The 20,195-nt window shown below is 46.8% G+C and overlaps 1 protein-coding gene across 1 annotated transcript in view; it reads right to left on the bottom strand.

Annotated features, from left to right (window-relative positions):
* The window catches only part of DHTKD1 (dehydrogenase E1 and transketolase domain containing 1), an 871,206-nt gene that overhangs the window by 89,531 nt on the left and 761,480 nt on the right, over positions 1-20,195 (bottom strand). Inside the window, exon 15 of the mRNA XM_069228664.1 lies at positions 5,330-5,499. Coding sequence (XP_069084765.1) covers positions 5,330-5,499 — 170 coding nt within the window. The remainder of the gene's footprint in view (positions 1-5,329; positions 5,500-20,195) is intronic.

Below are 20,195 nucleotides of genomic sequence, written 5' to 3'. Positions count from 1 at the left end.
TTGTCCTACTGTGGCTTGTTTTGCTGTTAACACATCCACGCAGTAGTGTTTGGTAAACGTATGAGGCGTAGACCATGTGGCTGCCTTACATATTTCAGTCATTGGAATGTTTCCTAGAAAGGCCATGGTAGCACCTTTCTTTCTAGTTGAGTGTGCCTTTGGTGTTATAGGCAGCTCTCTTTTTGCTTTGAGATAACAGGTTTGAATGCATTTAACTATCCATCTGGCAATGCCTTGTTTGGATATTGGATTCCCTGTATGAGGTTTTTGGAAAGCAACAAACAATTGTTTTGTTTTTTGAATTTGTTTTGTTCTGTCAATGTAGTACATTAACGCTCTTTTGATGTCTAATGTATGAAGTGCTCTTTCAGCTACAGAATCTGGTTCTGGAAAGAACACTGGTAGTTCTACTGTTTGATTCAAGTGGAAGGTTGATATGACTTTTGGTAAGAACTTAGGATTTGTTCGTAAAACTACTTTATGCTTGTGTATCTGAATAAAGGGTTCTTGTATGGTAAATGCTTGTATCTCACTTACTCTTCTTAGAGATGTGATGGCAATTAGAAATGCTACTTTCCATGTTAAGTATTGTATCTCACATGAGTGCATGGGTTCAAACGGTGGACCCATGAGCCGTGTTAAGACAATGTTAAGGTTCCACGAAGGAGCTGGTGGCGTCCTTGGTGGGATAATTCTTTTTAGGCCCTCCATAAAAGCCTTTATGACTGGGATCCTAAAAAGTGATGTTGCGTGCGTAATTTGCAGATAAGCTGAAATTGCGGTGAGATGTATTTTAATGGATGAAAAAGCTAGCTTTGACTTTTGTAAGTGCAGTAGGTAGCTGACGATGTCTTTAGCAGATGCATGTAAGGGTTGTATTTGTTTATTATGGCAGTAATGAACAAATCTTTTCCACTTATTTGCATAGCAATGTCTTGTGGTTGGTTTCCTTGCTTGTTTTATGACCTCCATACATTCCTGTGTGAGGTTTAAATGTCCGAATTCTAAGACTTCAGGAGCCAGATTGCTAGATTCAGCGATGCTGGATTTGGGTGTCTGATCTGTTGTTTGTGTTGAGTTAACAGATCTGGCCTGTTTGGTAGTTTGACATGAGGTACTACTGATAGGTCTAGTAGTGTTGTGTACCAAGGTTGCCTTAACCAAGTTGGTGCTATTAGTATGAGTTTGAGTTTGTTTTGACTCAGTTTGTTTACCAGATATGGAAGGAGTGGGAGAGGGGGAACAGCGTATGCAAATATCCCTGACCAACTCATCCATAACGCATTGCCTTGAGACTGATCCTGTGGGTATCTGGATGCGAAGTTTTGGCATTTTGCGTTTTCTTTTGTTGCAAATAAGTCTATTTGTGGTGTTCCCCATTTTTGGAATTAAGTGTTTATTATTTGGGGGTGAATCTTCCATTTGTGGATTTGTTTCTGATCCCGAGAGAGATTGTCTGCTGACTGATTCTGAATCCCTGGAATAAATTGCGCTATTAGGTGAATGTGGTTGTGAATCGCCCAATGCCATATTCTCTGTGCCAGGAGACACAACTGTGTCGAGTGTGTTCCTCCCTGTTTGTTCAGATAATACATCGTTGTCATGTCTGTTTTGACAAGAATGTGTTGTGGCTTATTATCGGTTGAAATGCTTTCAACGCTAGAAATACTGCTAGTAGTTCTAAGTGATTTATGTGAAACTGTCTCTGCTGAGTGTCCCATTGTCCTTGGATGCTGTGTTGGTTGAGGTGTGCTCCCCACCCTATCATGGAGGCATCTGTCGTTATGACGTATTGAGGCACTGGGTCTTGGAAAGGCCGCCCTGGGTTTAAATTTATATTGTTCCACCACTGAAGCGAGGTGTATGTTTGGCGGTCTATCAAAACTAGATCTTGAAGTTGACCCTGTGCCTGTGACCATTGTGATGCTAGGCACTGTTGTAAGGGCTGCATGTGCAATCTTGCGTTTGGGACAATGGCTATGCATGAGGACATCATGCCTAGTAGTTTCATCACCATTTTCACTTGTATCTTTTGTTTTGGGTACATGGCCTGTATTACATTGTGAAATGCTTGTACCCTTTGTGGACTTGGAGTGGCAATCCCTTTTGTTGTGTTGATTGTCGCCCCTAAGTATTGCTGTGTTTGACACAGCTGAAGGTGTGACTTGTTGTAGTTGAGTGAGAAACCTAGTTTGTGGAGTGTTTCTATGACATACTTTGTGTGTTGTGAACACCGTTCTTGCGTGTTGGTTTTGATTAACCAATCGTCTAGGTAAGGGAACGCATGTATTTGCTGCCTTCTGATATGAGCAGCCACTACTGCCAGGCATTTTGTAAAAACTCTTGGCGCAGTTGTTATACCGAATGGCAACACTTTGAATTGGTAATGTACCCCTTGGCATACAAACCTTAAGTACTTTCTGTGTGAAGGATGTATCGGTATATGGAAGTATATGCATCCTTTAGGTCTAGTGTTGTCATGTAGTCTTGTCATTTGAGCAATGGGATTACGTCCTGCAGTGTCACCATGTGAAAGTGATCTGATTTGATGTAGATATTTAATGTTCTGAGATCTAATATAGGTCTTAGAGTTTTGTCTTTTTTGGGTATGAGAAAGTACAGCGAGTAAACTCCTATTCCTCTCTGATGAATAGGTACCAGTTCTATTGCATCTTTTTGTAACCACGCCTGGACCTCCAGTTGTAGAAGATCCATGTGTTGTTTTGACATATTGTGTGTTTTCGGTGGGATATTTGGAGGGAATTTTACAATTCTATGCAATAACCATGCTGGATAATTGCTAGGACCCAAGTGTCTGTTGTTATTTCCTCCCATTGTTTGTAGAACTTGGTTAGTCTCCCCCCTACTGGTGTTATGTGTTGGGGATTTGTGACGTCGCAGTCACTGCTTGTTCTGTGGAGTTTTGGGACTTTGGAACTTCCCTCTACTTTTTGGGAACTGTCCCCCTCTATAGTGTCCCCGAAAACTTCCCCGCTGATATTGGCTCTGATAAGTGGGCCTTGTTTGTGAGGTTGTGGGTTCCGTGCTTTGTCCTCGAAACCCCCCTCGAAATTGTGATTTACGAAATGTGCCTCTGCTGTGTGGGGAGTAAAGTGCGCCCATGGCTTTGGCCGTATCTGTGTCTTTTTCGAGTTTTTCGATAGCAGTGTCCACCTCCGGCCCAAACAACTTTTGTCCGTTAAATGGCATATTCAGCACAGCTTGTTGTATTTCCGGCTTGAATCCCGATGTACGCAGCCATGCGTGTCGCCTTATGGTCACTGCTGTATTTACTGTTCTAGCAGCTGTATCCGCTGCATCCATTGCAGAGTGTATCTGATTGTTCGAGATACTCTGTCCTTCCTCCACCACTTGTTGTGCCCTCTTTTGGAACTCTTTGGGCAAGTGTTCAATGAAATGTTGCATTTCGTCCCAATGAGCCCTATCATATCTCGCCAGTAATTCCTGTGAGTTGGCAATGCGCCATTGGTTGGTCGCTTGTGCTGCCACCCTTTTCCCCGCAGTGTCGAACTTGCGACTCTCCTTGTCTGGAGGTGGTGCGTCTCCGGAGGTGTGTGAGTTCGTTCTCTTGCGAGCTGCCCCTACTACCACAGAGTCTGGTGTTAATTGCTGCGTAATGTATACTGGGTCTGTTGGTGGCGGATTGTATTTCTTCTCCACCCTTGGAGTTATGGGCCTGCCCTTCACAGGCTCCTGAAACACTTGTTTGGAGTGTTTTAGCATTCCAGGTAGCATAGGGAGACTCTGGTACTGGCTATATGTGGACGATAGTGTGTTAAATAAAAAGTCATCCTCAATAGGCTCTGCATGTAGGGTGACATTATGAAACGCCGCTGCTCTTGACACCACCTGTGTGTAGGCTGTACTGTCCTCAGGTGGTGACGGTCTCGCTGGATAACAGTCTGGGCTGTTATCTGATACTGGTGCATCATAAAGATCCCATGCGTCGGGATCATCCTGACTCATTCCAGTATGAGTTGGAGACTGCATCAGTGGTGGAGTGGCTACCGATGATGGTTGTGTTGAGCGTGGTGGAGATGGTGGCGGGGTTACTTGTCTTGCCACCTTTGCCTGTGGCTGCTTGTCTTTCTCTTGGAAGGCAAGTCTTCTTTTCATTCGAATTGGGGGAAGAGTACTTATCTTCCCTGTGTCTTTTTGGATGTGGAGCCTTCTTTGAGTGTAATCTGGCTCCATTGACTCTAGTTCTTGTCCGAACCTATGTCCTTGCATTTGTGAGGACAGTCCCTGTTCCTCTGTGTAGGAACTTGATTTCGGTTCCGAGGCCGGATGTTTCGGTATGGAAACTTTTTCGGCAGTCTCTTTCGGCTCCGACAACACTTTTTTTAATTTCGGAGTTCCGGTCTCTCAGTGCTGACACGCTTCGGTGCCGCCCTCTCGGTGCCGAGATTGCTCTGACCCGCTGTCTTGGGGTCGAGCCTGCTCTGTGCCGGTATCTCGACCGGAGTCGGATGCCTTCGACACATGCGTGCACTTTTTCGGTGCCGATGGTCGGTCACCTATTTTCCGGGTTAAGCCATGGCCTGCTGGCGGTGGTGTCCCCCGGGCTTCAGTGGTCTTTCCGTGAGTTTTATGTGTCGACGTCTTACTCGCGGTTTTTGGCGTCTGTTCGGGATCGACCTCGTCCGAATGCTCGATGGAGAAGGTTTCTTCTTCCTCCTCCAAGTGTTTTTGTCCTGTCGGCGCCGACGCCATTCGTAGTCTTCTCGCTCTTCGGTCTCTTAATGTCTTCCTCGACGGAAACGCTCAACAGGCCTCACAAGTATCTTCTTTGTGTTCTGGAGACAAACACAAGTTACAGACCAAATGCTGATCTGTATAAGGATACTTGTTGTGACATTTGGGGCAGAAGCGGAATGGGGTCCGTTCCATTAGCCTTGAAGATGCACGTGGTCAGGCCGACCAGGCCCCGCCGGGGGATCGGAAACCCCGAAGGGTCACCGGAGCTCTTCAAAATTCAGTGTCGATCTCTTGTAACTAACCCGATATCGAACGCAAACAATACCGTCTAATTTTCTAAAGGAACACGTCCGAACCCGATGGGGGAAAGAAAACAATCTAAGATGGAGTCGACGCCCATGCGTAATGGAGCCGAAAGGGGAGGAGTCCCTCGATCTCGTGACTCGAAAAGACTTCTTCGAAGAAAAACAACTTGTAACACTCAGAGCCCAACACTAGATGGTGGGATGTGCACAGCATGTGTATCTGCAGCTACACATGCCATCGAACATATATATATATATAATAATAATAAACAAAATGAGTAACAGAATAAAAGGCTTCTACTAACCTTTGACATGGTCATATTTGTTTAATTCCAGTTGCAGAGCTTCAAGAGGAAAGGGACAAAGCTCCTCTATCCTGACAATAGCAGTGTTATAGATTTTGTCACCCATTGACTCTCTTTGTTTAAGTATAGCATAGTAATGTTTGCCACAACACAATACTACTCTGGTGACCCTGGGAAATAGAAAAAGAAAACTTAATTAGTAAAGCAAAAAAACTAGCAAATTTTATTTAAATGCAAATATAAATTAATTTACCAGTTGCTCATTATTTCTGTTTGCTGAACATCAGAAATTCTCAGCTGCTTAAATTCCTTGTTCAATATCATTAAGTGAGGCTGTATCAAATGTGACATCAGGCCCTTATGAAGAAGTTACAAAGCAACGTTGTGTTGCAGGGCATGTTTTTTTGTAGCATTATTGATTCATTTTGCTCTTGTAATCAGTAAAGGAAGGGCAAAAAGGGTAAACAATTCAACATAAATAGTTTTTTGCATGCTTATTCAACAATCCTTTACCCCTCAGCATCAGTACTACAGGTACTCTCCTCATTCCTCAGTTACATCATTGATCTGTCTGATCATTCTGCACTCTAGGTTTTACTATACCTCCTCATGCTTTCCCCATTGTCAAACGTAGTATATCAATATCTCTATAGTGAGGCAATCGGTGTAGTGGTTTCAGAAGTCCATTCCTCTTGCCATTGGTCAAAAGCATCATGGCCGTCTGTCTCAATATTACCAGCTCACAGTACCAGTGTCTCCATGTCACCTATACAGTTCAGATCTTAAATCTAGTATTTATACTTCTTTCGGTTGGTATCAATGTTAGACTCATCCATTTGTACGTTAATGATTATTAGTTTAGTTTTTCAGGCCACGCATTTATTCTCCTAAAGATCTAAGTTATTTCAGACTCCCCTCTGGTTTATTCTAAGCATTCACATATGTGGAACACAAACACATCTTTAGAGTGCACAGACCTGTAGTACTAGTAAAGAATCTATGTGTGGCTTCTGATTAAGGACAGGCTGAAGGGCTAATATACGTCTGATGTAAGACATTTAATTGGAGCAACTTCATTGCACACCACTCAACATCTTTTTAACATGAAGGCAGGCCCGCGCCATTCGGAAATTCATTTTACTTAAATTCATCTTTCCCATCTGGGTATTGATTCTGATGCCATATACCAGTAATTTGGACTGCCCCTGCTTGAGATCCATTTCAACTCATTGTGTTCTGCTATACATTGGGATTCTCTGGGAATGCATTCCAGCTGACAAGTGTAGTTTTTGCTGGCCTTGTGAAGTGCATAAACTGCTCCTGCCACCGTCCTATCTGCTAATTTTTAAAAATTAATTCTTGTAGAGGTCTTCCATGTGCTAAACTTGTTCCTTCATTTGATGTCAATATCGCCATTTGGTCTTCCTTATTGGCCAACTAACCATATTGAGGCTTGCTGTAAAAATTTTAGCCTTATCCCTAAATTTACTGCACCCTTAGGCTTTCCTCACTGTCCTAGTTTAATATCAAATGTTTTGTTAACCTGGGGGCTCCAGAAGTACATAATTTAACGTTTCCTACAAACTGTCCCACTGTGCTGCAAACTGCAAACATGGGGTGAAACACTGCATGTTTCAAAATATGGAAACCCAATTCTTTTTTTCCCTATGTTTATTTAATTGGTTTTGTTTTTTGAGAAAAAGATTCCAAACAACTCTACATATTACAAGTTGTTGCATGTACAAGGTTTTCCCATTTTACAATTTCAGTCTCATCCCTAATCAATAAAGTTTGAGTGGTATCGCAGAAAATACAAACTTGCTGATCTATCTTCGTATGTAAGATAGAGGGACCAGGAAACCTGTGGAACTGTATATATGGTAACCCAAGTCTTTGTAAGGTTTTTCTTGCGCACAACAATTCAGAGACCAGTAAACATTTTCAAAGTACTATTATGCCCATGATAGATAGGAACATTTGTATCCAGAATTTCAATGACTTTTTGGAGATGGATGCACAATTTTCCATTTTGAAGGGAATGGAGGACAGCGGGGGGAAAGACGGTAAGGAAGATAATCAGCGTTAATGAGCATATTGTATACATTTTTCAAGTTTATCATCTAATTCAAATATAAGGAAACCTCCAATCACTCCTCAGAATGAACAATTAATAAGGAAGGACAAAACGTTTATTAAGAAGGTACCTGCCATTATATCAAAGATAAGCAAACACGCAGGATTTAGTTTTCTTAATGCTTGCTGTTCTCAAAAATAGGCTTGTTTGTCACATAAATACAGGTGAGATTTGGTAGCAAGGAGCAATCCCATTCCAAGAGAGGAAGTAAACCCAAGAGGCTTATACAGAGCGGAAAGTTAAACTGGGAAAAAGGAAGCTTTCCTATCATGTCACCTACCTACTAAACAAACACACTATAATATGATGTATACAGGAACATGAAGAAACATATCATTCACCCCTAAATCAGAGCAATTTACTGCAGCTATTTTAAAATATCTATAGCTCCAAAGAACCCACTAGCATGATCTTCTGCTTTCATTAGGTGCAGAAAAAACATTTGACTGGGTGATCTGGAAATTCCTTGGAGAGATGCTAAAAAGGTTTTGCACTGGGACCTATAAATAATCTGGATTCAGGCATGTTAAGAGGTAGCGTGAGTGGTTTGCGGGACTTACAGGGGTCTCTCCCACCTCTGCTATAAATAGCGGAACTAGGTAATGCCACCATCAGTCTTGGCTCCTGTCATTCTCACCATGGAGACTTTCGTAAAGAGAATACACATAAATAATGCTAGAAGGAAGTAAAAATCTAAAATGATTTTTTAAATTAAAATGTGAAGATTATGCAGCGGATGATGGACTATGTGGAAAAGGTGAGTCAAATTCATAACTATGCAGAGCATTCTGCAACTGCAAAAATTGCATAATTCCAGTGGCCCTGTCTATTAGAAATGGAAGAAATACAACCCGTAATCTTTTTGCTGAGCAATAACCCTGCATGTGCCGTCGGGTGGCGTCGTTTGGATATGCGTGCACATCACGGTCGCCTATAAAGGCGCCCCCCCGACACGCCAAAAGAGCAGTCATGGATAGAACCAACATTTGTCTGTGCAAAACTAGGGCCCTGAGAAGGGTAAGCCCTAACCCTACTAGACATATCCGCAGAGAGGGGAGGCATGGGTGGGTGGAAGGAATCTGCAGCTACACAGAGTCTCTACCAGATAATCCATTACCGAAGGTAAGTAACTGGTTCATCTGATAGAGACTTCTAGCTGCAAATTCCTTACCTTTGAAAAGATACCCAAGCCATAACCTCCCGGCGGTGGGCTGCGGATTCTACTCCTTACACTAAGAAGTCCTGTAGGACTGAACGGGCAAAGTGCCCGTCTCTTCGTCCCTGACTGTCCAAGCAGAAATGTTTTGCAAACGTGTGCAAAGATGCCCACACTGCCGCCTGACAGATCTCCAGGGCTGGTACACCTCGAGCTAGCGCAGTGGTAGCAGCTTTGCCCCTGGCTGAAAGAGCCGCAAGCCCTCAGGAGGCTGCTTCCTGGCCAATGCCTAGCATATCTTAACGCAGAGAAAGACCTAGCGTGAAATGGTTCGCTTCTCCACTCCCCGGCCCTTCTTTGCTCCAACATACCCCACAAAGAGGTGGTAATCCACCTGGAACTCTTTAATGTGGTCAAGGTAGAATGACAATGCTCTTTTTGGGTCCAGTCAAATGAGTTGCCCCTCTTCTTTAGAGGGATGCGGTGGAGCAAAGAAGGTGGGCAGGGTGATGTTCTGACCCAGATGAAATACTTGGGGAGGAAAGAGGCATGCGTTCTGAAAACCACTTTGTCTGGATGGGTAGTGGGATACTGTGGCTTTGATGACAGGGCATCTCACTCACCCTCCTGGCAGATGTTATTGCCACTAAGAAGGCTGTCTTGATGGTGAGCAGCTGGAGGGGACAGTTGTGCAAAGGCTCGAAAGGAGCACACATGAGAAATGTGAGGACAAGATTTAATTCCCATTGAGGCATAATAAAAGGTGTAGGGGGAAACATGTGTCGAAGCCCTTTGAGGAATCTATGTACAATGGGAGATTTAAACAGAGAATGCTTTTCAGGCAGCTGAAGAAATGCTGATAAGGGAGAACGATAGCCCTTGAGAGTCCCCAAGGCAGAACCCTGCTGGGCTGGAGAGAGAATGAAGAGAAGAATATCAGAAAGAGAAGCAGAAAGAGGGTCAATAGACTTTTCTGTACAATAATATACAAAGCGCTTCCAACAGCAGGTGTATACCATTTTAGTGGAAGGACGCCTGGCTGCCAAAATAACTTTACAGACTTCAGGAGGAAGGTCTAAAGCCATTAACTGCCGCCTCTCAAGCTCCACGCTTTAAGGCGCAGAGTTGTCAGGTTCGGGTGGAAAACCTTCCCCTGCTGCTGCGACAGAACATCCTCTCGAAGGGGCAGCCTGATTGAATGATTGATGAGCATTTTGAGTAGCTCGGGATACCATGCTCTTCGTGCCCAATCAGGAGCCACTAAGATGACTTGGACCCGGTTGTTATTGATCTTCTTGAGAACTCTGGGCAGAAGTGGTATGGGTGGCATGAATTCTATTCTGGAAGAAAAGCGTTGCCGCCTTGGAAACTCCAACGTGCAATACTGCTGACACTGCCCGTTCTCTGAGGAGGCGAAAATATCTAACCAAAGCACCCCCCACTGCTGAAACAGTCCTTGCGCTGCCTCCGGATAGAGATACGACTCGTGATCCGCTAGGCTTCGACGGCTGAGTTCATCTGCCCTGGCATGCAGAGAACCTGCCAGGTCTTGAGGTCCTTCCTGAACTGGGACAGGGTGGGAGATTGCCTGAGGTGGATGGGGAGGGTGTTCCAGGTCTTGGCGGTGATGTGGGAGAAGGCTCTACCGCCGGCTGTGGTTTTTCGGATGCGTGGGACTTTGGCGAGGACCTGGTCGGCGGGAGTGTAGAAAGAGAGTCTGTGGTTGAGGTAGGCTGGTCTGGCTTCATGTAGGGCCTTGTAGGTGGGTCAGGAGCTTAAAGGTGATTTTCTTGTTGATAGGCAGCCAGCGTAGGTCTCTTAGGAGGGCAGAGGTGTGGCTGTGTCGTGGGGCGTTCTTGATGAGCCGAGCAGAGGCGTTCTGGATGCGTTGCAGTATTTTCCAGGTCTTGGCGGTGGTTCTGGCATAGAGAGCATTGCCGTAGTCGAGGCGGCTGCTGACAAGGGCCTGGGTGGCTGTCCTTCGGGCTTGGGTGGGGATCCATTTTAGATCTTTCAAAGCATGCGCAGGGTGTGGAAGAAACCTCATGAGACTGCGCTTACCAGTCGGTCCATTGACAGCAAGGAGTCTAAGATGATGTCGAGGTTGCGGGCATGGTCAGTGGGGGTGTTTCCGAGGGCAGAGGGTCACCAGGACTCATTCCACGCGGAGGGTGTGGAGCCGAGGATGAGGACTTCTGTTTTGTCCAATTGCAGTTTGAGGCAGCGATCTATCATCCAGGAGGCAACAGCTTTCATTCCTTCGTGGAAATTGTTTTTGGCGGTGGCCAGGTTGTTGGTGAGGGAGACTATCGTCGGCGGCAAAGGAGACAATGTTGAGTGCGTAGCTTCTGACGATGGTGGCTAGTGGGGTCATGTTGAGGTTAAAGAGGGTGGGACTCAGCATGGATCCTTGGGGGACGTCGCAGCTGATCTCCGTAGACCCAGCCGTGGGGTCAGTCTGCTCAAAAAGGAGGTGCATGGCTTTGTAAAACTCTTTTATTGGAGCGGGGGTCGCTCTGGGAAGGGGGGGTGGGGGGGATGAGAAGTCAGCCCTGGCAACGTGTCAGCAGAACCGTGCTCAGAACGTTGACGTTCCTGAGACGCCTTGTCAGCTGACGGGCGTGACGAAGTCTTCTGCTCGTGCCTCTTCCCCGAGTGCCCTGAGGACCTCGAGTTGGACGAAGAGGACTTGGGGCTCCTGGAGTGGTCCTGCGACCTCCTCCTTAGCAGGACCATGACCGCTGAGGAGTCGCACCGACCGAAGTCGACTGCTGGGCTGACATGAGCTTTAGGGACCGCTCCTGCAAAGCTTTCCGGGCCCCTGCCCAGCAGTCTGAGCACAACTTCGAGTTGTGGTCCCTGTCAAGACACCACAGAAATACCTGATGGGGATCCATCACCAACACGGCGCGATGACAGGCGCCACATGGCTTGAATCACTTCTTCCTAGATTACATGTTCCTCTCAGAGACAAAAAAAATCTCCGACAAAATGTCGAAAAAGGCTTGCCAAAAAAAGCAAAGGGTAGCTCTATCCCAGACCTGCGCTTAACCGGCGCAGAAGGATTCACATGGACCTCTACCTACCCTTTGTGAAACTTCTTTTTAATTCACAAATAGGAGGAGGTCCAAGACCACTCCTTCCACTGTATAAATGGGCTACCTCTTCAACTTCATGGTCAATAACTTTTCAAACTATTGACACATTGGATACCGTTTGAATGGATTTCCAAAAGGCACACCTTCCAAATACCAAACGTGTATCCATTTGCAATCCCATTTTGAGTGATGGGACATCTTTCCCGACTCCAAAACTGAGATTCATAAATAGGAAAACATATTTTGCATCACAAACGCTCCTATTTTGCAATCTGGAGTCTTTGCAAATGCAAAAAAGGTTAGTACATTTGGCCTTGGATCATTGCTTACATACAGTTCCCCTGAATGTTAGAGTCCAACAGGCCTTAAAAAGAATGGGAGGGTTTAATGGTTACTCATAGAGGGAAGAGGAATACTGTTTCTCAATATCGCTTTGTTTGGAATATGCATATGTTCAACTCAGCTTTAAGGTCTAGATTCTGTGTGTGTTTTTTTAGAATAGTATATTGTTGGTTGATGGAAATCTTGCAGACTGTGAGATTTGTGCATTTTTTTATACGTTTGCTACAGTTAAAAATCGTAAGGGACATTTGGAAAGTCTACTTCATGTATTATACACTACTTATGCAAGAACAGGATGCAAAGTAATTCAGTGTGAATGGATATTGCTTTGTATGTAAGAGACTCTTCGGAATAAAGGGGCGGTTGTAATTAAAGTATTGGTGAACATATACATTCAACCCACATTGGAATGCAATGAAAAGATCGTTCATGTGCTAGAAGAGGATCTTTTTTATGTTGAAAGATCTATCCTGAAGCAATAATAACTGTAGCCCATAATTTCAATTTAAAGATGATTCAGACTCAGTTTGATAAAGTTCAGACACAGTAGTGAGGTTTTTACCCTTATTTATGAGGCAGTAGTGACATTAAAATCATTTAATAGATTTGCTAAACCTATGGGAGCACTTTTAGCACAACAAAATTTAATTTACCTAAATGGGTATTCCCCCTGTTATTGCTCTGCTAAACCTACTTACTGATTTGGGACTGCAGTATCCCCCATTGATTACTTATTTGTCTCATTACAATCCTACTGTTTTTCTCTGAATTAGGAGGTGGTACCTCCAGTCAGGCAAGCGATCACCTTGCGGTATATGTATCTTGTAAGAAAGTCACTGGGGTGGCTTTTAAGAGAGGCACTTAAATGGGTGGTGCAGTCAGATTAAATTAAAAATGTAACCATGTAGGCTGGGAGCATGAACAGAGTTACAAAAGACACAGAACACTCTCTTGGGTCAGGTAAGCACAATGATAGGCTTGGATGTTTGTCATCTATGAACCATCATTTTCCTTGTGGCTTTTAGCTTAGGTAAGGTCCTCTGGTCATAGTGTCCCTTTCAAGACAACTTTCATTATAGTCTTGTCTTAGTTTTAAATTTGTCTTTTGCTTTGATATTAAAGTGCAATGGCGAATCTCGCCTGTGAGATTCCAAACTTTCTAGTCAAAATACACCCCAGGGTATTCAATAGGTCCAGCATTACAGTATTTAGGTATGTCCTTTTCGACGTACATTGGGAGAATATGAGAGACAGATAACGTGAGCATGAATACAATCAGTTTGCACATTGCTAGACACTGAAATTCCCACCTAAACGGGGGAGATCCGGGGGGGCCCAGAAGCCGCTACGAACAGACATGGCTTTGTGAGCTCCTGCCTGCTGCTCCCCCATCATCTGCCATCCTGTGAGCCGCAACCAGCCCCAGATACACTCCCCATCTCGGGGGCACTCGGTTCGTGGCAGATTGAGAAGATCTGAGTGCTCCTCGCTACTGCCTGCACCTTGAAATGAGGCCGGGTGCTTCTCAGCTCACCTTCGTCCAAAATGGTGCCCACGTCCAAATCCTTTCCGCCAGGTGGGATGGACTCAGAGAGATCCGCAGCCGAGGGGGACCCTCGCTGCATCGGCTGTGCTGGAAGGCGAGGGCCTGGGAAGAGCCAGGAGTAGCACCTGAGCCCGGCCGCCTTTTGGACTGCCATGGAGAGCGACTGATTTAAAACAGTAGTAAACACAGTTTTGGTTAAAATGACAATAAGCTATTTTAAAAGTGGACACTGCAAAAATCAACAGTTCCAGGGGGAGGTAACTAGTGGTTAGGTTTTCAGGTAAGTAAAGCACTTACAAGTTCAGTCTCCTGGGCTTAGGCAGCCCACCGTTGGGGGTTCAAGGCAACCCCAAAGCCACAGCATCAGCAACACAGGGCCGGTCAGGTGCAGAGGTCAAAGAAGGGCCCAAATAACATAGGCGCCTATGGAGAACAGGGGTGCTCCGGTTCCAGTCTGCTAGCAGGTAAGTACCTGCGTCCTTGGGGAGCAGACCAGGGGGGTTTTGTAGAGCACTGGGGGGACATACACAGGCACAAAAAACACACCCTCAGTGGCACAGGGGCGGCCGGGTGCAGTGTGCAAAGTAGGTGTTGGGTTTGCCAGAGGGAACCGGGGATCACTCTGGCGACGCAGGCAGGGCTTAGGGGGGCTTCTCCGGCCAGCCACTGACTGGGCTGGGATGAAGGCTGCCTGCTGGTCACTCCTGCACTGGTGGGTAGTTCCTCTCGGTCCTGGGGGCTGCAGATGCAGTGCTTGGTCCAGGCGTCGGGTTCCTTTGTTACCAGGCAGTCGCCGTCAGGAGGAGCCTCTGGATCCTCTCTGCAGGGGTCATCGTGGGGGTGCAGGGAGGCTGACTCAGGGTGTCCACGTCGTTGAGTCGCCTGGGAGTCCCCTTCTGCGGTGTTGGTTGTCCTTAACTCTAGCCAAAAGTGGGGGCTGTGTCCAGAGGGGCGGGCATCTCCACTAGATGGGATGCCCTGCGGCGCTGTAGCAACAGGCATGAGCCTCTTAGGCTCACCGCTAGGTGTTACAGTCCCTGCAGGGAGAGGTGAGAAGCACCTCCAACCAGTGCAGGCTTTGTTCCTGGCCACAGAGTGACAAAGGCACTCACCCCTTGTGGTCAGAAACCGGTCTGGTTGTGGCAGGCTGGCAGGAACTGGTCCGCCTAACACTGGTGTTTGGACTGGTATACAGGGGGCATCTCTAAGATGCCCTCTGTGTGTATTTTTCAATACATCCCACTGGCATCAGTGTGGATTGATTGTGCTGAGAAGTTTGATACCAAACTTCCCAGATTTCAGTGTAGCCATTATGGAACTGTGGAGTTTGCGTTTGACAAACTCCCAGACCATATACTCTTTATGGCTACCCTGCACTTACAATGTCTAAGGTTTGGCTTAGTTGCATGAGCACTATGCCCCTGCAGTATCTATGCCCTCACCCATGGTATAGTGCACCCTGCCTTAGGGCTGTAAGGCCTGCTAGAGGGGTGACTGACCTATGCCACAGGCAGTGGGTTGAGGGCATGGCACTCTGAGGGGAGTGCCATTTCGACTTACTCATTTTCTCCCTACCAGCAGACACACGCTGTGAGGCAGCGTGCATGTGCTAATTGAGGGGTCCCCAGGGTGGAATAATATATGGTTCCGTCCTTAGAGACCTTACCTGGCCACAGGGCTCTTGTACCAGTTACAAGGGACTTATCTGTGTTCCAGGGCGGTGCCAATTATGGGATCAAAGGTACAGTTTAAGGAAAGAACACTGGTGCCGGGGCCTGGTTAGCAGGATCCCAGAATTTCAATCATAACTAGCATCAACAAAAGGAAAAAAGTTAGGGAGAAACCATGCCAAGGGAGGCATTTCCCTACAACAGCACAATCCATTGGGAGATGGTTCTGTACCACTTTACACGTTATCACTTCCAAGAAACCAATGAAAAGTTGGTCATCTTGTCGGTAATCTCCAGTTCGCTCAACACAGAAGCTGAGCACCCTCTTAAGGTCAAGGTATTGGAGACCTTCTTCTTTGGAAGGGGGGGAAGTGCATAGAAATTCAACAGTGTGATGGAGTGCCCAATGTGGAAGGGCATGATGGCACTGCGCAGGAATGCCGCTGTCATCTGGACGACTAGTTTGTCCAGAAAGAACAAAGTGTATAGTTAACAATGCCTGGAGTTCACTCACTCACCTGGCTGATGTTAAGGCAATAAGGAATGCAATCTTGTCTGACATAGTAGACCTGGAAATCTATGTGCAGCCCTGGCTGGCCACATTCCTTGAAGTAGTTAAACTATATATTCTACGCCTCTGGCTAAACCCTACGTACCCCCCTCCCACTGAGTGGACTGTCGAGCTCCATAAGCTGGCTCTCCCCGAGAGGACAATATACAAGTTAACTGATAAGACTGCCTATCTCAAATTGCTTAGATATGACTCGTCCATCTCAGACGCCCCTGCACTGTTATCCTCTACCTATGTATGTAGGCCCCCTCTGGGCAGAAGGCATCACTTGACCGCACCACTGGCCCTCTAACACCGTCATCGCTGACATGACCACATAGCCAACAATCTCCTCCCCCTCACATTGCATACTTACCGTACCTACTCGGGCAAGCTAGGCCTCTCACACTAGTCCTTCTTTACAGCTAATGGTCGCCCTTCCCTCTAGCACAAGGGACCCTGTGTGCCCACACAATAGATGACTTAATGGCTCTTGAGGGTGCTTGTAAATGGGTCACAGTTTACACCCATTATTATAATGCTGTTCTTAGGGACTGATTCTGGTCCTGGTTCCAATTGTGGTCTAGGAGTGCCACCCCAATGTTATTCACCGGGACAGTATTGTGTTCTCAGTTGCCATTCTCTGTGATCCCCTCTGTTTCCCATCGCCCATTCCTTTCTCATTTCCCCCTCCCACCCAACTTCACTACTCTGTTTAGTTTTGTGATTGGTTGTGCTGGGGACCATATCAATGTCTGTATAAACATGGGGGTTGAGACCATCACATTCGCCTCCAAGGGGGCTTTATTAGTGTTTCAATTCTTGTTGTTGTGGGTTTTTCTTTCCTCCTCCGCCCCACTTACTGTTGAGCGGTCGAGGTTTTTTGGCTGGTCTAGGGGACTAGAGGCCCCACCACTGTATTCACTGTTTACTCTGACCTTGTCTTGTATCGCTACTGAATGGATAGAACACAGTCTTGATAGTTACCAGGCAAAGGGGACAAAAGTACATCTGTTTGAAGGGTATGCACACTAGGTAGGTAAGAACCAAATTAAGGTCCCACTGCAGCATCACAAAAGGTGTTTGCAGGAACACAGTGATCAGCCCATTCACAAAACTCATCACAACTGGATGACTTGAAAAAGGATGACTGATCTAGTAAGTGTGGGAAGGATGAAACGGCTGAAAGATTACCTTTCAGCTATTACCACAGCAAGACGTTGCTGGGCCAAAGACAAACAAAACAGAAGAGCATCCCATAACAGTCCGTTTGGGGTGGAATGCCAGAGGAAAAACACCTGGTGACAAACTTCTCCCAGCATCCTGCGTAGACCGATTTGGTAGATGGAGCCATGGCTGCCAGGATGACACTAACCACTTTTAGAAGGAGACCTACCGCCCTCAACTATCGGCACTTAATCTCCACGCATGTAGGTGCAGATTGGGGAGGCTCAGGTGCAAAACTCCGACAGGACCTGTGACTGGAGGTCTTCCAGAAAAGGTAGCCGTAACAGAGGACATGCGCTCATGGCCAGACGCTCTGGGTACCACAGTAAAATCGCTCAGTCCAGAGCCACTAGGATGACTTGGGCTTGGTCTTTCTTGAGGTCTTCCAGAAAGGCAGCCGTAACAGAGGACATGTGCTCATGGCCAGACGCTCTGGCTACCACAGTAAAATCACTCAGTCCAGAGCCACTAGGATGACTTGGGCTTGGTCTTTCTTGATCTTTTTCAGCACTCAGGACAGGAGAGGGAACGGCAGAAAGGCGTACAGGGGGTTTGATTTCCAATGCTGGTGGGAGTAGTCTTCAAGGATGGACTGCCTTAGGTACTTTAACACACATAAGTTTGGATACTGCATGTTCTCTGAAGTGGTGACTAGATAGAGCCAGGGTTCTCTCCATGAGAGAAAGGTACCATATACCATTCCCTGAGTGCAAGCACACCCTTGATCCACTAGGCTATGATCAGTAAGTTTGTTGCATGGTGTCCCTGAGAACCTATAGCCGTTCCCCCTTGATGGTTCAGAAGAACACTTTCAGTGAGAAGTGAATTTCTCGTAACTCCACAAGATTAATATGGCGACAAGCCTTTGCTGAAGACAAGAACCCTCTGATTTCCATCGCTCCTAGAGGACCTGTCCATCCCAGCAATGATGCATCTGTCACAACAGTAAGCTCTGGGTGGGATAGGGAGAGGATTCTGCCATCAGTCCAACTGTGGTTGAGCAGCCACCAATGCAGATCTTTTGCAGTCTCCTTCAACACCTTTATGGACTCTGCCAAGTTCCCATAGTGCTGAGCCCACTTCAGATCCCAATTCTACATGATCTGGAGCACCCATCAATAAGATATGATGCTCCTTCATCCAAGGAGGTGAAAGGTGGCACAACCTACTAGGCCGATCATGAGCGGCTGAGGAAAAAGGAATGAGGTTCTGCGGCGGCTGCAGGGGGAGAGGTTGGAGACTGGATAGTTTGTTGCCCTGGGGCCTGGACACTGTCAGTGTACTTCCTGGCCTCCACCCTGAAAGGTGTGGGGGGGGCCTATTGTTGCGGAGGTATGTATTGTATTTGCCTCTTCTGGCAGCCCACTACGAAACCTCAAGAGGAGGTGCTACTGGGGGAGCTTTCAAAGTGGCAGAGTTAAGCCCAGAGTGAGCAGTGGCCTTGCTCCCTCTAAATAGTTCAAGGGCTGAGTCCGCCTTTGCCCCAAATATCAAAGAGCCGTCAGACGGCATGTTCATAAGGGACTGGTAAACATTGGAGGAGAAGCCTTTGGAGAGAAAGCAGGAGTGGCGCCTGAGCACGACACTGGTTCTGACTGCCCCTCCCAGATAGGTGGTAGTGTCCAAACCAGTACTGAAAGAATATTTGACGGATCCTGTATATCTAAGATAAGCTGCTGTAGAGTAGGCTGGATGTCTTCAGGGGCAACAGTCAAGATGTCCGCCACTCTGTCCCATAATGCGTGCAAATGTTTGCCCAGGAGGCATGATGTATTGACCGATTTCAGTGCAAGACTGCTGAAGAAGAACATTCCTTTGGCGAATGTCTTCATTTTCTTAGATTCCCTGTCAGGAGTTGTAAGGAAATGCCTCCTTGGCATGGTTACCCCCTGACTTTTTGCCTTTGCTGATGCTAAGTTTTGATTTGAAAGTGTGCTGAGGCCTGCTAACCAGGCCCCAGCACCAGTGTTCTTTCCCTAACCTGTACTTTTGTTTCCACAATTGGCACACCCTGGCATCCAGGTAAGTCCCTTGTAGCTGGTACCCCTGGTACCAAGGGCCCTGATTCCAGGGAAGGTCTCTAAGGGATGCAGCATGTCTTATGCCACCCTGGGGACCCCTCACTCAGCACAGACACACTGCTTGCCAGCTTGTGTGTGCTGGTGGGGACAAAACGAGTAAGTCGACATGGCACTCCCCTCAGGGTGCCATGCCAACCTCACACTGCCTATGCAGTATAGATAAGTCACCCCTCTAGCAGGCCTTACAGCCCTAAGGCAAGGTGCACTATACCATAGGTGAGGGCACCAGTGCATGAGCACTGTGCCCCTACAGTGTCTAAGCAAAACCTTAAACATTGTAAGTGCAGGGTAGCCATAAGAGTATATGGTCTGGGAGTCTGTCAAACACGAACTCCACAGCACCATAATGGTTACACTGGAAACTGGGAAGTTTGGTATCAAACTTCTCAGCACAATAAATGCACACTGATTCCAGTGTACATTTTATTGTAACATACACCCCAGAGGGCACCTTAGAGGTGCCCCCTGAAACCTTAACCAACTACCCGTGTAGGCTGACTGGTTTTAGCAGCCTGCCACACTCGAGACATGTTGCTGGCCACATGGGGAGAGTGCCTTTGTCACTCTGTGGCTAGTAACAAAGCCTGTACTGGGTGGAGGCGCTTCACACCTCCCCCTGCAGGAACTGTAACACCTAGCGGTGAGCCTCAAAGGCTCACCCCCTTTTGTTACAGCACCACAGGGCACTCCAGCTAGTGGAGTTGCCCGCCCCCTCCGGCCACGGCCCCACTTTTGGCGGCAAGGCCGGAGGAAATAATGAGAATAACAAGGAGGAGTCACTGGCCAGTCAGGACAGACCCTAAGGTGTCCTGAGCTGAGGTGACTCTAACTTTTAGAAATCCTCCATCTTGCAGATGGAGGATTCCCCTAATAGGGATAGGAATGTGACCCCCTCCCCTTGGGAGGAGGCACAAAGAGGGTGTACCCACCCTCAGGGCTAGTAGCCATTGGCTACTAACCCCCCAGACCTAAACACGCCCTTAAATTTAGTATTTAAGGGCTCCCCAGAACCTAGGAACTCAGATTCCTGCAACCTAAGAAGAAGAGGACTGCTAAGCTGAA

This window comes from Pleurodeles waltl, chromosome 4_1 (genome assembly GCF_031143425.1).
Source record: "Pleurodeles waltl isolate 20211129_DDA chromosome 4_1, aPleWal1.hap1.20221129, whole genome shotgun sequence".
Lineage (NCBI taxonomy): Eukaryota > Metazoa > Chordata > Amphibia > Caudata > Salamandridae > Pleurodeles > Pleurodeles waltl.
The sequence above is the reverse complement of the archived record's forward strand: the minus strand, read 5'-3'. Positions and strand labels throughout refer to the sequence as shown.